This window comes from Battus philenor, unplaced genomic scaffold (genome assembly GCF_028537555.1).
Source record: "Battus philenor isolate CCGP_79_NKW_IND1 unplaced genomic scaffold, ilBatPhil1.0.hap1 SCAF_9, whole genome shotgun sequence".
Classification (NCBI taxonomy): domain Eukaryota; kingdom Metazoa; phylum Arthropoda; class Insecta; order Lepidoptera; family Papilionidae; genus Battus; species Battus philenor.
The window spans coordinates 794,808-806,665 of record NW_027181759.1 but is presented as its reverse complement, the minus strand read 5'-3'; the positions used below and the strand labels follow the sequence as shown (position 1 = coordinate 806,665).

At 36.6% G+C, this 11,858-nt stretch overlaps 2 protein-coding genes across 2 annotated transcripts; both read left to right on the top strand.

Moving 5' to 3' along the window:
* Positions 1-2,806: 2,806 nt before the first annotated feature.
* Positions 2,807-5,513, top strand: LOC137932250 (uncharacterized). The gene is made up of 2 exons (XM_068775853.1): positions 2,807-3,047; positions 3,298-5,513. The coding sequence occupies exons 1-2, from the start codon at positions 2,807-2,809 to the stop codon at positions 5,511-5,513; spliced, it is 2,457 nt and encodes an 818-aa protein (XP_068631954.1).
* Positions 5,514-6,097: 584 nt separating this feature from the next.
* On the top strand, positions 6,098-6,466 carry LOC137932248 (uncharacterized). The gene has a single exon (XM_068775851.1). It carries the CDS (start codon positions 6,098-6,100, stop codon positions 6,464-6,466), a length of 369 nt encoding a protein of 122 aa, XP_068631952.1.
* Positions 6,467-11,858: the final 5,392 nt, after the last annotated feature.

Sequence of the window (11,858 nt, the reverse complement as noted above, 5' to 3'; positions counted from 1 at the left end):
ATACAGTAAAATAATAATGTATCCTATATATAGGGTAATTGGTTATATATGTAAAAGTTTAGAAGGGGTGAATACTCATTTGGTATACAGAAATTTAAATTTAAATTAATTTACATTAAAGTATTTTTTTCTTTTGTAATGCGACAGAGGAGTAACTTCTGGCAGTAGAAACACAACAGGTGCATATAACAAACAATAATTAATTGGTTGACTTGCTTTTTCTTGATGTTAATGCTGTTAGCCCTAAGGCTTTCACAGCTTCATCGGTAAGGAGTTCACGGAGCGGAAGAGTCGTGAACTAGAATCTAGAACGAAAGAACCTTTGAATTTTGAATCGAGTTTAGTGTAAAATATTCATCAGCTTCATATACACATTAAAGAAATTTTAAAGCTCCTACACCTATAATTAATCATCCTGTATAATGTATCTATCAGCATGGTGCATGTTATAAAGCCACAAATCTGTATATGGCGTCTTCAAAGCGAGGTTTCACTTTGAGGACGCCATATACAGATTTGAAGACGAAGAAGAATTTAAATATTAATAATTTTATATTTATTTACTACCTAATTTATTTGGGTATACAATTATTTTTATTTTATTTAATGGAATCAGGCGTTACCTCGCGGAAGTCCATCCTAAGTAAGAAAAGGACCAATATTTAGCCACTTCCGCACATGCAGTGGTAGTCGTGCAACAAAGTGCACCGCCCGCCAGCCCGCTGATAAATGCGCATGCGGCAAACAATGCAAATTACATAACTACCACCGTTAAATTACTCACCACGCGTTTCACCCCTCCACGGGATATCTTCAGGAGTTATGTTACACCGATTAGTGCCAAACACAGAATGTAACATAACTCCTAAAGATGGAGGGGTGAAACACGTGTTGAGTGATTTTGCGGTGGCGGTTGTGTGACTCGCATTGTTTGCCGCATACGCATTTATCAGCGGGCTGGCGGGCGGTGCATTTTGTTGCACGACTGCCACTGCATGTGTTGAAGTGGCTAAATATTGGTCCTTTTCTTACTTATTTTTATTTTGTAATATTTATTTTTAAAGTTTAATTTTTTGTTTCATTTTTATATTTATATCTCTAATGTTAGCGCCAGCTGTTATTGTCCGTGTACTGAATAGAAATATTGTTAAGTGAAGTACGTTATGTATTGCTAATTAGGTCCGCTGTTGTAACCGCTCTCGTCAGCTGGCCGGCGCTGGGTGTGCCAGAGTGCTAGAGTTACTGGCACCGCAAAAGCTATACACCACGCGTGTACACTGATTTATTTGTTCAACAACACGCGTATTATACTGGTTTTGTAACGATACGTTATAAAAACTAACGTTAAAACAATATTACGTAGTTTTTAATTATTGTTTTTGTGTAATATTACACAAGTATACTCTATTTTTGCATAGATTAAAATTTAAAATTTTCAATTATTGTTCTTTAAAATTTTATTAGCGTCACGAAGAATATATAACCTAAATAAATAAAGTAATATCTAAATTAAAACAATGGATTTTTTTTTGTAATATTTGTTATTAAACAATTGTAAAAAGACTTATAATAAATATTTATCACTACAATTTAAAAGAGACGGGGTGTCCGGTAGCAAAATACATATTACAAAATCAAATGAAAAGAAAATTACTATAGCAATATATCATCTATATATATAAAAGAAAGTCGTTTTAGTTACACCACTTATAACTCAAGAACGGCAGAACAGATTCGGCTGAAAATTGGTAGCTTAGAGCCAGGAGATGGACATAGGATACTTTTTATCCCGTTCGACAGCGTTCCCGTGTGACTTGACATAAAACGTCAGTCACTATAAAATGTGGTATAACAAAAAAGAATCAGACTTGGAATAACAAAACGCAAATGACAGCTATGTAATTGACGTAAAATGACAGCTATGTATTGACGTATGGATGACAATTTGATATTTGTAAGAAATCAATATTAAAACTATTTCTATTAAATAAATAATTAACAAGTGGATTGAAGTGAAGTGAAGTTTAATTAATAATGCCGCGACCAAGACGATCGAATCTTTCCCGACAAAGCCGTAATGCAAGAAGAATACAAAATACTGCAAATGAAAGGACTGAAGAAGAACAAGAAATTGCACGTGAACAGCGCCGCGATAGTATGGCTCGACTTCGTGCTTCTCAATCACGAGAGCAAAGTGAAGCAGCCCGTGAAACAGCTCGGTTGGCAATACAGAATCGTCGAGCGAACAACAGAAGGCAACAAATAGATAATGTGCGACGCAGAACAAGATATTTAGCTGAATTGAATCGAGCAGCGTTTCGATACGATTGCAGCAATGATTACAGCTTGCATTCTAGCGTTTGCATTGGGCAAATGCACGTTGTTTGCGAGTATTGTGGTGCATTAAAGTTTTCCGGAGAAACGCCTGGATTATGCTGCCTTAATGGTAAAGTGAAATTGCCAGTGTTGACTCCGCCACATGAGCCATTGTATTCATTGCTTTGTGGCGAAACATAAGAATCACGCCACTTTCTTGCAAATACTCGAAAATACAATAGTTGTTTCCAAATGACGTCATTTGAGGCAGACATTATCCAAGAAGGAGGATTTAATCCGACATTTAAGGTACTCTACTCTATCGTATCTAAGTAACTCTACTCTCCCACAGAAAAAGTGTTTATAACCCAGTTAATACTGTCTGGTTTTTATTTTGTAGATACAAGGACAGATTCACCATCGAATTGGATCATCACTACCTTTCGAAGATACACAGAATAAATTTTTACAAATATATTTCATGGGCAGCATGGAAGAACAACTTGATCGACGCCTAGGGATCAATGCAGGAATGAAGCGAGCAATTATTCAAGACTTGCAGTGTCTGCTTCATGAACATCATGCGTTGGTCAGGTTGTTTAAGAGTGCTTTAGAGCAAATGCCAAATGATGACTATAAAGTTGTCATCAAAGCAGATAAACGACCATCTGGAACACACGAACGCACATTTAATGCTCCAACAGTAGACGAAGTTGCCATCCTGATTGTTGGTGAACAATTGGAAAAACGCGATATTGTGCTTACACGTCGCGATACTGGGCAACTGCAACAAATATCTGAAACTCATCGATCATATGACGCATTGCAATACCCACTGATGATTTGGCAAGGAGAAGATGGATATTATTTTAATATTAAAATGATAAATCCATTGAATGGTAAAGTATCAGTATCTTAATAATGGTTAATGTCTGTATTATTTGTCTTTGAAATGGTTAATTATCAAATTTCGAATTTCAGGTGAAGAAACTACAAAGAAAGTTAGCTCAATGAATTATTATGCATATCGTTTGATGATTCGTCAAAATGCTGACAACTATTTGCTGCGGTTTCGTCGATTGTTTCAGCAGTATTGCGTTGACATGTATGTAAAAATAGAAACGGAACGTTTAACATTTATTAGGTTGAACCAAGCCAAACTGCGTTCTGAGGAGTACATCCATTTACGTGATGCAGTTAGTACTGAAGGAAATGCAGCTAATATTGGTCGATTAACTATTCTGCCGGCGACGTACATTGGTAGCCCACGTCATATGCATGAATATGCACAAGATGCAATGACATACGGTCGTCATTACGGCCGGCCAGATCTCTTTATTACTTTTACCTGTAATCCAAAATGGATTGAAATTACTCAATTGCTGCTTCCCGGACAAACATCAAATGATAGACACGACATCACAGCACGTATATTCAGGCAAAAAATTCGGTCCCTGATGAACTTTATTGTTAAACAACGCGTCTTTGGAGATACTCGATGCTGGATGTATTCAATCGAATGGCAAAAGCGAGGCCTGCCGCACGCACACATTCTTATTTGGTTAGTGGAAAGAATTCAGCCTGACCAAATAGATGATATCATATGTGCCGAGATTCCTGATCATGAAGACGATCCAGACCTACATGATGTTGTTACTACTAATATGATTCATGGACCGTGTGGTGCCATCAATCCCCAATCACCTTGCATGGTCGATGGAAAGTGCTCTAAACGATATCCACGGAAATTAACGGCGGAGACTGTCACTGGCAACGATGGGTATCCGCTGTATCGGCGTCGATCACCAGATGACAACGGTCGAACTGTCACAACGAAAGTGAAAAGAATGGATTTCGTTGTCGACAACAGTTGGATTGTTCCACATTCGCCACTTATTTCTAAAACGTTCAAGACACATTGCAACGTTGAATACTGCAATTCAGTTAAGTCCATAAAATATATTTGCAAATATGTCACGAAAGGCAGTGATATGGCGGTTTTTGGATTGCAATCCTCAAATACCAACGATGAAATTTCACGCTATCAAGTTGGTCGTTATGTGAACTGTAATGAAGCGATTTGGCGTATATTCGCATTTCCAATTCACGAACGTCATCCTACTGTTATACATTTGGCGGTGCATCTGGAGAATGGTCAACGAGTATATTTCACGGCTTCGAATGCTACGCAACGTGCTGAAACACCTCCAGCAACTACATTGACCAGTTTTTTTGCAATCTGCCAAAGCGATCAGTTTGCACGAACTTTGGTTTGCTCGGAGATGCCACGTTATTATACTTGGAATGCTTCATCCAAGAATTTTCAAATACGGAAGCAAGGTGATGCGGTTCCTGGGTTTCCAGATGTGCGTTCTACTGATGCTCTTGATCGTATGTATACAGTTCATCCAAATAATGATGAATGTTTCTATTTGCGGTTGTTGCTGGTAAATGTGCGTGGGCCAACTTCATTTGAGACACTACGAACTGTTAATGGTGTAACATTCCCAACATATCGTGCTGCATGTGAAGAATTGAACTTATTAGAAAACGATACCTATTGGGATACGACAATCGCTGAAGCCATTATCTCTGCATCTCCAAGTCAGATACGCACAATATTCGCTATCATAATTTCGACATGTTTTCCATCAAACCCATGTAACCTGTGGCACAAATACAAGGATAGTATGTCAGAAGATATTTTACATCAAAGTCGTGTCAGTTCCAGAAATCACAATATTGAGATGAATGAGGAGATACATAATCGTGCTTTACTCTTGATCGAAGATATGTGTTACCTCATGTGCGGTAATTTATTAATCAGGTTAGGAATGCCAGCGCCAAATCGTGAAATGAATGACGCATTTAATCGAGAATTGGAACGGGAACGTGAATATGATCACCAGGAATTAGATTTAGTAGTTCAAAGGAATGTACCCCTGTTAAATTACCAACAAAAGGAAGTTTATGATACTTTAATGAAGGCTGTCGCTGATGAAAATGGTGGTTTATATTTCCTAGATGCCCCTGGTGGAACTGGCAAGACATTCCTTGTCATTAGTTTTAGCAACTGTTCGGGCGAGATCCAACATAGCGGTTGCAGTTGCTTCTTCTGGAATAGCAGCCACATTGTTAGAAGGATGCCGTACGGCTCATTCAACATTCAAATTACCGTTACATCTTCAAACTATTGAAGAACCAACGTGTAATATTGCAAAACACTCAGCAATGGCCAAAGTTTTAGCGGCATCGAAAATCATCATCCGGGACGAATGCACAATGGCGCATAAACGTGCATTAGAAGCACTTAACCGAACATCAAAAGATTTACGCAATGACTCGAGATGTTTTGGAGGAGCAATGATTTTACTGTCTGGCGATTTCCGCCAAATACTGCCAGTAATTCCAAGATCTACGGCTGCCGATGAAATAAACGCTTGCCTCAAATCGTCAAATCTATGGCGCTATGTGAAGAAACTGCAGCTGACAGCAAACATGAGAGTTACATTGCTTAATGATACATCTGCTGAAGATTTCTCGGAGCAATTACTGACTATCGGTAATGGTCAAGTACCTGTCGATGAATCGAGCGGATTAATATTATTTCCAAATAATTTCTGAATTTTGTCTCATCAAAAGACGAACTTATCAACAATGTATTTCCAAATATTATTTCTAACTACAAAAATAATGAATTAAAAAGCGAGCAATTTTAGCGGCTAAGAATAAAGATGTAGATGGCCTGAACTACATAATTCAAAATAAGATCATTGGAACAATGCATTCATTCAAATCTATTGACTGCGTCACAAATGAAGATGAAGCCACCAACTATCCAATTGAATTTTTAAACTCTTTGGACGTGCCTGGCTTACCACCGCACAATTTACGCCTAAAGGTTGGCTCCGTAGTAATCATGCTTCGAAACATAAACCAACCAAAACTGTGCAACGGTACGCGTTTGGTGGTTAGTAAATTGATGAACAATGTAATTTACGCTACGATAATGATAGGAAAATTCAAAGGTGAGGAAGTTCTCATTCCGAGGATCCCGATGATCCCAACCGATATGCCGTTTGAATTTAAAAGACTTCAATTTCCGATACGTCTTGCATTTGCCATGACCATCAACAAATCACAAGGCTAATCCTTAAAAGTTTGTGGTTTAAATCTAGAACATTCATGTTTTTCACATGGTCAATTATTCGTGGCATGTTCACGGGTCGGAAGACCATCTGCGTTGTATATTTTTGCGCCTGATAATAAAACAAAAAATGTCGTGTATCACAAGGTACTTAAGTGAAGAGCAACCTATGTACTAAAATACAGAAATAATAATGAATGATTAATGTAGTTATTTAATTTTTTTTTGTATTTTTTCCAAAAAAAAAATCTGCTTATTTATTACCATTAAGGCGGAACAAAGTTCGCCGGGTCAGCTAGTATTCAAATAAAATTAAAAAGATAAAATATGCGGATTTTAATTTTAAAAAATATCTTGCCTAAATATTGATTATCACGTTGGGCACACTCTTCTTCACTGGCGTTGTTCTCAAGTCTAACGCGACAAAAAACTTACTAACTGAAGGAGCTAGCGTTGCTCCCCCTTTCACGAAACGAAGTGGCTGAATATTGGTCCTTTTCTTACTTAGACATGCATTTGGTTGTATCTATTCTCAAACATCGCGTTATCCCTTGTCACACTGCATATGCACCTCAGGTGATGACACTTCTGTGTGGACCAGAAGTCCATAGAGGTTAGATGTGAATGTCAAAGAAAAAATAATCAATTTGAAATTAGAACTAAACTGTCTATTAGCGGAGTAAATACTGCTACGTAACTGTCAGTATATAAAACAATTTTTTTTTTATTTTAGAAAAATCGCTTACAGCGATCAATGACGCAGTTATAATAAAATTCTGCACTGCAACTGTATTTATTCTAAATTTAAATGGAAATAATAATGTAATTAGCACTTGTCTACAAACTATATTAAACTAGACATAATATTATTAAAGAAGTTTTAATTAAAAGAGTTTTGGTTATCTAGATCGACTGAACTGAACTTTTATAAGTACAAATATCTTTACGGATTCAGTTTGTTGAAGGGACTTTTATTAAACATCTTAATACAAGATGATTATTTATATGTAGATATAAAGGTTTTAAAGGAGTGAATGCTTAGCTCATTAGTTTTCAAAAATTTAAAAGTTATTGATAAATACATAGAACTGTTTTATCATCTTTTTTTCTAAAAAACATACTAGATGGCGCTAGCTATCAAGCCTCTACGACGTAGTACTGATTTACCGACGTTTTGATGTTTTTAAAACCATTCTGTATGAGTGTAGAACATTTTGTATACGTGCACTAAAAATTATAATTATATACATAATAAAATTGTTTCTGTCTTCCCGGACCTTGAAGAGCAGCCTACCATTATCTACAGTTATTTACAATCGTCTTGTATAAAGTGATCATATTGAAATATGTTACATTAATTATTTTTTTCTATGAAATAAGTTCTGACGGTAAAAAGTTTGCAGAGATAGATAGTAAATAATAATCTCATTAAATCTCATTACTCGTTAGTCGATAGACGGCCACTGCAAGGTATAGCCCTTCACCACAGATCGCGATGATGACCTGTTGTGATGCCAGGGTCCAGCGACCGGTGGAGAGGCTTCCTATGTTTTTCTCCCGCTGTTATATTAATAAGGCAAGATAATATGAAAACGGCCGTTGGAGCCGACAGGTTCTTGAGTAACGACCACAAGCCGGTAAAAACGAGAAAGTCACGGGAATTCCCTTGATTCGGGCAATGCAAGACCGATAATCTTGGTGAACTTTAGGAAAGCGTGTTCTAGGCGTTTATCAGCTGATATGATAATGATTCCTGAAATTTTCCTTGACATACTGATTTCCTCTTCCTATCCCTGCTTTGTGTACCTCACTACTAAGCATTGAGATTTTTCTTGGAATGTTTTTATATTGGCCCATTTATTGAAGCCTTACGCTCAACATCTATCATGGGTGGATAGGGCCTTTATTTAGGTTAAAATTTTTTAAATAACTTTAACTAATTTCTGTACTCATCTTTCTTACCTCTCAATGTATTTAATTTTATTCTCTAATTACCTTCATAATATCTTTCATTCCTTTACTTCGATACATCGTCTCACTTCATTTGCCTTCCGTCCAGAGTTCTACATTTTTTAAATTTATTATATTCATCATTTGTTTAACAATTTATTTATTATTCATTCTTATTTATTTTCTTACTATCTATATCACACATAATTTTGGAAAGTTTGCATTACTCCAGCCATTTTGACATTATGCGTTGTTCAGGTTGGTCATCGTCGGCAGCGCATTGAAAGGAGAATTTCACAGAAATGTAATTCTTTATTTACGTTGGAATTATAGGAGCAACTTTATGTCATCGGCGGCGGCGCATCGATAAGGGGAATTCCATAGAAATGTATTTTTTTATTTACATCGGCATTACAGGAGCAACTTTACGTCATCGGCGGCGGCACATCAATAAGGGGAATCCCAGAGAAATGTATTTTTTTTATTTACATCGGTATTCTACGAGCAACTTTACGTCATCGGCGGCGACGCATCGAGAAGGGGAATCCCACAGAAATGTAATTCTTTCCTTACATCTGTATTATAGGAGCAACATTATGTATTCTTTGGCGGCTCATCAAAAAGAGGAATTCCACGGAAATGAAATTGTTCATTTACATCGATATAAATATGGGACGAAGCTCCAAAAATATACTTCTACTTCGGGCTTCGTGTTATTACTACCTCTAGACCTAACGGCCCTAGGAAGAATCCCACACTCCTTTTCCAACGATTATGATTGTTTTACAGCTTCTCCTGTATATATGAGGGAAAATTTCAAAAATACAATGACTTATTTCCATGACAGGTAAATTACTCTAGGATACATGGTCGTGGTTCATTTAGATGTTTATTCATAAATAACGACCGGCTCAGAGACGATCGGTGGCAGGCAGTTATTGGCTTGAAGCGCTGCATTCGTTAAGCTTGATTAACGGTATGTGCTGTGATATGTAGCTGTAGCGCTTTATTGTTGCAATTGTCTTTTCGCGGTAAGAGTGACATGGTGTGCCGTTATGAGAAGAAATATATATATATATATATATAATTAAAGGGGTTGTGGTTGTTGGCAACAAAAAGGCACAAGAAGAAAAAAAAATATATTTAATTAATTAAGGGTAGTGGGCAGAAGGCCTGGTCTAATTTTGCACCGCAGCTCGGTACTCCCTGATGGTGGTGGTAGCCAGCCGCACGATCTCCCAGGACTGGTCAGGCGGCAGCAAGTCGAGAGCAGGGAGCGCCGGTAGTTCACAGGATGTGTCGGTTCCGGTGCATGGTTATATTAATTCAACCTGAAATAGTAGGTAATTTTAAGAGTAAAACTCGCACGCCGGCGCGTGAGAAGACACGTAGCTGGTGTACGCAACCGACACAAAGAGTGTGCGCCGGTGCGTGAGACGACACCTAGCTAGTGAACGCGATCGAGGCCAGGTTCCTTCTGGCGGGCAATCTGTTAACTGCTGTCGCTGGTGCGCGGGCGCATTGGAATTTTTGTTAAAAAAAAACAAAGATCCGTTGAACCAATAGCATGCTCCCACGACCCCACGCCACTTGAGACGTACCGTTACCCGCTAAGGGTTGAACAATTTTTTGCTGTATTGCGATTTATGAGATGTTTCTCGTGTTTATATTTTTTTGGTTAAAATTTTAACTGAGATTTATGGGACGTTAACTTGCAACGTTACAATGGTTCCTACAAGTAGATAAAATACTCCAAAAGATTACTCGAGAGTCATGAGTCTGACTTCAGATTTCGTTAGGTTCTAGATTTAATTTCTTCCATATCTTCAACGAAGAATTAAATAAAACTACTCAAAGTGAAAAAAAAACTGAGTTAATTATGTTTATTGAACAAATCTACGTAAATACACTGCAATATCTGATTCAGGTGAAATTTTCTGACATTTGTTTAATTTCTTCTATATCTTCAACGAAGAACTGAAAAAAACTACTCAAAGTGAAAACAAAACTGAGTTAATTATGTTTATTGAACAAATCTACGTAAATACACTGCAATATCTAATTCAGGTAAAATTTTTGACATTTGTTTAATTTCTTCCATATCTTCAACGAAGAACTGTAAAAAACTGCTCAAAGTGAAAACAAAACTGAGTTAATTATGTTTATTGAACAAATCTACGTAAATACACTGCAATATCTGATTCAGATGAAGTAGACATTTATAACGATTTTACCGTAAGTTGGAATTTTGTTAACGCTAAACGTCAATAATCTATACAGAGATATGAAGAAGAAAGAGCTTTATGAACTCTATTTAGATTCTGTAAAATTATACACCTATCCCCGATTTACACGGTAGATACGTTCCAGAGAAAAATGTGTAAATCGAAAATTAAAAATTTTCAAGTCAAAACCGTGTAAATCGAAAAGCTTGCAGAAAATGAATGATTTTGCTATTTAACAGTTGTGGATTTTTTTCAATAATTGTAGGTGTACACAGGAATAAAAATAAAATGAATTGACAAGTTAAAATATTTAATATATTACGGAAAAACTGTTTTGTTATTTATTTAATTACAATACATTAAACAGAAGAACAAAAAATAAATTACTCTCATTCTTTTTTTCTGAATCGAAGGTTCGAATTCACTGTCATCAATCGAAGTTATTTGTGCCGATTCGATGTTTGAAGCAGAAACATTTACATTATGAGAGATGGAAATAATCGGTTATTAAAATAAAATAAAAAAAAATTATTTGGAAAACCGTGTAACAGCGAAAACGTGTAAAACAAGTACCGTGTAAATCTGGGGATAGGTGTACTCTGTTATGAAAAGTTAAGGTGAAATTATCATTTAAAATTCCCGGGCATAAGGAAGGCAGGTAGTTTTTATTGTAAGGTTGGTTGGACTGTCTATAACATTTGACAAGCGACTTGAAGCCGTCAAGTTTCGACAGGTACCAAAATCGCTGGATTATTGGAACGAAAGAATCAAAAACTTCACTCATATCGTTCTGCAACCACCGTATTCGCTTGATTTTGCTTCGTGCAATTTCTGATTTTTTTTGTAAACTCAAAAGGCTAATGCGGGGACGTCGTTTTGACACGATTGAGGAGATGAAGGCTGTACCGATTAAAGACTATTCCGATTGTTTCGAAGACTGGAAAAAGCGTTGGCGAAAATGCACTTTATCAGACGGGGTAACTTTGAAGAGGATGAAATTGATTTGGCAGAATACATGCAGTTTATTAAACGGTTTTATTTAGTTCGACCCGTACGGAATTTATTTGGAACAAAATTAGAAATTGAAATTTAAGCACCTTCTCGTTGTCAGATTGATCTGAAATTTGGTACACGCATTTAATTTAGATGACAATACAATATAATAAAATCAATAACATTATAAATTTAAGATGGCCGCCGATACAAAATGGCGGATTACG